The sequence below is a fragment of the Convolutriloba macropyga genome, chromosome 2 (genome assembly GCF_964194025.1).
Source record: "Convolutriloba macropyga chromosome 2, txConMacr16.3, whole genome shotgun sequence".
Lineage (NCBI taxonomy): Eukaryota > Metazoa > Xenacoelomorpha > Acoela > Convolutidae > Convolutriloba > Convolutriloba macropyga.
Genome location: NC_134469.1, coordinates 42,519,936 through 42,526,422, shown reverse-complemented (window position 1 = coordinate 42,526,422; position 6,487 = coordinate 42,519,936). Strand labels below are relative to the sequence as shown.

The following is a 6,487-nucleotide window of genomic DNA, read 5'->3' as shown; positions in this document are numbered from 1 at the left end:
AGATGATACTTAATACTTATAACAGGATGATTTGAGCTCAGCAAAGTTTCTCAATAAATATAAATTAATCGTGCAAAAATTAACAGCCAATTTGAGATGCAATCTTTTTGCAGTTTTACCAGCGCGGCTAGGATAGTTAAAAATGGTTATTTGGAACCGCTCTAAAAAAGTTGCTTTAGCACTTCAGACGAAGGGACAGCTGACATTTTCACCTGACCAATAATTCACTTCCTATCTATTTTATCTATTTCGCTGCGCGTAATCCAACTATAATAAATGGCTAGTTACACCCATATATAATATATATAAATACTTATATCTATCAGACTATATTGGTTATTGGTTATATAGACGGAATAAAAACAACAACGCTTTATTACGTTATTCGATTTTAGTTCTATGGTAATAGCCTGATATCTCTCAGGAACAAAACACACCTACACATTTTCTTCAAACCACATCGCCAACGTAAATTTGCGCCAAAAATTGGACTATATTTAGCTATTTCTCAGGCCTCATACAGCTTTCAAATTAAAACGCTAAAAGCCCCGTCAAGAAAATAATTAGTGAAAAACGAAAATAAATCTTGTTCTCTGTCACTTGCTCATATTCATGTAAGAATTCATCGCTTATAGTGTTTTGCTTGAAAAATACATCAATCTAAACTTATATCAATAATAAATTTTAGACTGGGAAGTCCACGAACTCATCAAAGTCATACTCTTCATAACATTCAGAATAAAAATTGTTTGGAGTTGTACCATGAAAGTTCTATTAAATCCCATGATCAGAACTCTAAGCATAGCACAAATCAAAACTGAAATAGTATGATTTTTTACTCAAAAACTATGAGTCTTTGGTCTGGTAATTTAAGCTTTGCGAAGTTGAAAACACAATACGCCACAGAGATATAACCAATTCGTCACGGGCAACTCTGTCCGATTTGCAGCTCTTGCTCGTTTTTCCGATGTTAAAACATTGAATATGTAACAATTATGCAATAAATAGATACCTAAAGGATACCTACAAAAACCAAAATTACAGGACATGCCACCTAATTCCCAACTTGAGAGTATATAAAATCCTCAAAAACAGCGTAAAATTTTGCGAAAGTAGATACTAAGCTTTTTTTACTAATTTTGTCGACTTTATGCATCTAATTTCTCAGCTATTTTTACTAAGGTGGAAATTTTGAGGTACACCTCTGCGTCTTAACGAAAACAGTGCTCTGGTTGGCCTGAAAAAAGGCCAAATGTGTTACAATAAATCATCAGTCAATCAAATCATTTCAGATGTTGTCTATTGTAACTTGAAACTCATGCCTTGTATGGCTCAAGATCGATTCTCGATTCTCATATTTATACTTCTCTGGTTATTATCATAGAACCTTAAAATCAAGAATTACAGAGAAACAAATTTTAAAGAAAATTCAGTCACCTTGAATTTTCTCAATGGACAGTATAAACAAGGTCAATGAAAAAATAAAGAGAAATATACGACTGGTTGCCAAGTTAAACTGGGTTTTCCTAAACAACATTGGTATCAAAAATTAACATAGTAAACTTAGGGCCTGAAAAGTTTAGTAAACATTTCGAAAATAGTTTAAATGTTTTTTATCGGAATTGATTTAATATAAAGATTTAATAAAACTCTTCAGTTTTAATCACACTCACGAGCTCAAAAATGGTTTTTTTCTCCAATGATTAGGTTTGAAAAAGACTGCTCGGACAAAATTGTCTCAAGATTGGAAAAAAATATCGCTATAAATATTTCATGTTAACTTGCTTCTTTCAAAGCCTCGTTGTTCTCTGTAGTAGTAGTAGTCTTTCCTTTGTTTTGATTTTGATAAATTCTTAGTGTTATTTGATAGAGTATGTGTAGACTCGGAAATCAAATTGAGAATGAAAATGAAGTTAGAAGATAGTTGTGATACTTGGACTGATTCTAAAACTAAAACAGTTGAAGCTAAGGTCTTTTGTAACTTCCAAACTTTAGATCTTTAAACTTCGTAGAGACAGAGAAATCATGACAACAGAAGAATAAAGACAGCTGTTTTAGGACAAAAACAGGTGGTAAGAGAGTTAGATCAACTATTAACTATTTTGTTAGGTTACAATCATGTTGGACTTAGACAGGACAGAAATGACAGCAGACTTATGTATTTTAGATTGTTAAACCAGGTAGATATAGATATTAGCACGGTCTGCAGGAACCCTATAGCAACCGATAGGCAACAAATCTTACGTTCTTTTTCAATTATTTATCTCTCGGCCTGTTGGGTTGTGGAGTTAGTAACGACGAGCTTGTAATCAGTACTTCACGTTGTAGCACTACATGGCATAATGGCATAAAAGTTTTCAGCACTTGCATCGTAAAATACAGTCCCAGATGAAGCTTCCAAGTTGATCGATACAATTGCTTCACAGACAAATCACTGCCTCCTGATTTAGCCTTTGAGAGTAGTAGAAGGGCTTAGTATGCTCCTTTTTGTTGTTTAGATTAACAAGACGGTTAAGTTTAGATTAACAAGACGGTAAGATTCTTGTAAAATTTACAAGGAAACTTGCCTAAAACTTTGATGGTCCATAATATGAAAGTTCTATGATTAAAACTTTTGGTCAACCCGGGTGCTTACAGATCTAGGAAATAGCTGGAAGTCAAAATTTTTTCTTTCATACGGGTTTTTTTGTTCAGGGATGTCTTAGCAGAACATAAATCCCTGCAACAATTTTACAAATTTTTGCCTTTTTTGAAAAAATTTGAGAGCAGCTATTCTTGATATAAATAACAGAAAAAGAACAAAAACAGATCAAAAGGTCTCACTAAACCATTCTGAATGTTTTCAAAATCCATCAGCTCTGGTCTTCTTTCTGGATGAAAAATGAGAAACAACCGAAATCATAGCTGAAAATGTCAGTTTTAAACAAAATTTAAGAACATTTTCAATAAGAAAATTTGCTATTTTATGTTCATTATTGACAATTTTAGCATATCACTATCTTCAATTTTCTTGCCAGATCTTAATTTTTAAGGAACGTTATAATTTGCTCTTGCAGTAAAATTTTATATTACATTTGTGTTAAATATTTCTATTGAGATCAGATTGAAAACTATTGGAAAAAGATGGAGGACAAAATAATCAATTTGAGAACAATTTACGCACCATACCATAGTTAATGCAAAGCAAAAATTTCATATTTTAATTTTAAAGAACTGCGCAATGTAATTGAAAACTGCTACAAATGGAAGTTTTTGATTTAAAAGCCCAATTCAACAATTCATATAATGATTGTGAAACTCACAGAATAGCCTTCTTGCATTTTGGTTCCCCAGCAACCAAAGTAAGATAATTTTTTTCTTCACTACAATTCAAAAGAGTTCAAATATATCAGAAAAAATCATTCAGGAAAATACAACTTAATTATTAAGGTCATTGTGAGATGAATATACGGGTTTCATAAAGTTAAATATTTTTCAAGTATGATTACTATGTAAAGTGAAAAATGAGAAATCTGAGAAAACAGCTAAAGATATTCGCGAACATTCCCGGTAGATGCAAAATTTCCGGGAACTTTCTCAGTAAAAACAACCTCGTGCCAATAAGTGACTCTATTCATTAATAACGGAACGAGAATAATTTTCGGTTTTGAAAAAACTTCTCAGGGTGCTCTTTTATCTTCATTAAAGTAAAAGAGACGAAATCATATTTTCAACTAGTTATAATTTTAAATATTGTCAATAAATTCTGATTAGTACGAGTAGTTGCGAGTGTTCTATTCGCAAAAAAAGTCTAAGAATGGATGGATCTGCGTTGACTAATTAATGGAGAGAGAAAGGTCAAATGCAACGGCCTTCAAATTTTGATGCAACGGCTCTCTCAACTTGAGATCAGAAATTTAAAGGAGTAAAAAGAACTTTTTGTTGAGCGACTGTTGAAGTTTGATATATACATTGTGAATTATAAGGTTTAAGTTTTGGCGGTAATTCAAAAATTTGGAAAATAGTTGAAGCCATTACCTCTATTAACTTCAGTTTGGCCTGGCCTTGGCCTCATTACAAGGCCAATATCCGGAAACTCCAGTGTATATACTTGATTTGTTCGGGTTTTTTCGCCACCCATGTTTTAAGATTAGAAATGTAAGCGTGCGCGGAAATAAGTGAAACCAAGCTAATTTTGTTCAAACTTGCTTTAAATTTGATTATACGTGCTATCACTGTTAAGAAAGGGTGTTTTTGGGGCTAGCTTGAAAACTTGGGACAACCTTTCGCGACACATTTCCACGCCATTGATCCCTAATTTCCACATTCTAATTAACTCACGTCACCCTTTCCGACGGTTATAGTATCTAATTACCGAAACGAAACTGATTGGTTATCGCTTTTAAAATTTTCTCTTGATACTAAAAATGTATTAAGAAATCAATAAACTTTAAAATTACTTATAGCACTGTTCACAAGAACACGTGATGCCTTCCATTTGATCTCAATTAACTACTAATAAATTTTGACATTAAGACTTTAGGCTAATTACATACTCAAAATGTTGGATACTTATCCGTAATCACTTGTGACAAAATGTAAGCTCTTTCCACAATATAAATAATTTCGTGGGATGGGTAACTAAATTCCATTGTCAAGAGTGGTATATTAATAATTGGGAGACGTTTTGGTCACTCGATTTTCACAAAATTTTGTTGAAATTAACCTCCTAGGACATTATTTACGAAATGCTATATATCTTTAGAAATTTCATCTTTCAAGGTTAATTTTTGCTACAAATTTTTATCAAATTGTGAAAAAAAATCACTTAAATCGGGTTCCAAACACACTGTAAGGAAGTAGCTCTCTCTTTAAAAAACCTTCACAGTAATTTTGGAGCCTGATATCGTTTACAATGTCAATTTCTCCGTTCATCTCTGGTAGTTAAGTTGCAATTCAGTTTCAGCTTAATGAAAGGTTGTTTTAAACACCTATAAAACATGTTTAAAAAATATATATTTCCCACTTCTTTCCTTTTCCAAAAAAAATTGTTGATACGCAATTGGGGGTTTTTTCCTACTTCGCAGCCTGGAAAAAGTTGGTCTTCCTACCATTAGAATTGTTGTCCTTGAGAATTAATATTTCTATAAAACTTTGGAAATAGTTCATGTGTTCAATCGTCGAGGGCACTAAATACTTCGGGTTAGATTGTAGTTTAATCAAGCGGCTCTGGTTTGGTGCTAACTTGGGTTCAATGCAACCTGAGGTTCGATTAAAAACTAGGTTTCCATGATTCGATTAGTTTGGGTTCAAAAATATATCTTTCCAGAGACTGATCTTAAGAAAATTAGTGTCTAATATTGCAAAATTGTTAATTTTACTCCTTTTCCTTTAAACAGGGACATTCAACTGCTCTTGAAATCACTAATGCTGAAAATTTTGCCATGCTGGTGTTTAATTTGATATTTTTGTAAAATTTGCATTGGTATATCTTTGATTGGTATATGCATTGATTGGTTGCAAATGTCGACAGCTCCTTCGTTACAGCAGAATCTTCTAGATTATTGCAAAACTGACACTTCTCTGGAAGTTGTAATGAGTTTTCTTAAGGACGGTGGCCACGTTTTTGTTTCGCATCAAAACTAGCAACACAGTTAGCTAAAAAACGGTCTGCCGATTGTTGGGTTTCAAGGTACCAACGCAAAAACATATGAGAAATTCGTAGGGAAATTGTTGAGGAATTTTTACCACTGTTGTTCATTTCATGTTCATAAACCAATTACCCAATAGATTGCGCCAAAATATTTTATCTGCCAAGCTTCAAAAATAAGTCTAATCGGAAAAAATTTGATAGCATTCAAAACAAAAATAAGTCTCTACAAATGGCTTTAATCAACATTGCTTAGAGTTCCTAAATAATATTATAAGCCAAGTTAGCCATATGCGAGTTTTTAAACTAGAGTTTGAAACAAGAGACTAACTTTTTTGGAGCAAAACATACCTTCTTGGGACTCGTTTTATTTTCCACGTGAATTCTCGCGACTTCATTCCAAACAATTTGACTACATTGAATTGTGCCCATATTTTAGTGGCAGCTGACTGCAAATTTTATTTTTAAGAAAAGCAGAGCAGACTCACTGTTGAGTTTCTTCAATCATCTCAGGTGACATACTCGTCATGGTCCCATTATGACTCACGGATCCCTCCACCCCTAACACCCCATCCAGCAATTTCCCTCCTCCACTCCCAGTTCCACTCTGTAGCAGCAGCTGCTGTTTTGACCCAGAAGCACCAGGATTCAGGTACTCAATGAACTGGAACCCTGGAGAACTGTGTGGGCTGTTGTACAGTTCAACCGATGTCATCACCTCACTTGCCATGCTTCAACTCCACTTTTTTACTCTAATATTTTATTGATTTCCACAGAACGGCTAATCAAATGGACGACGTAACAGAAATTTGTACTAATTTCATTTCTGCCATCCCCCACCGCCCCCATATCTTTGAT

General features: G+C 33.5%; 1 protein-coding gene across 1 annotated transcript in view; it reads right to left on the bottom strand.

The window, feature by feature from the left end:
- LOC142335284 (tyramine receptor Ser-2-like) overlaps positions 1-6,262 on the bottom strand; it is a 132,815-nt gene extending 126,553 nt beyond the window's left edge. Inside the window, exon 1 of the mRNA XM_075383719.1 lies at positions 6,118-6,262. Within this exon, the coding sequence (XP_075239834.1) occupies positions 6,118-6,158 (41 nt within the window). The 5' untranslated portion in view covers positions 6,159-6,262. The remainder of the gene's footprint in view (positions 1-6,117) is intronic.
- Positions 6,263-6,487: the final 225 nt, after the last annotated feature.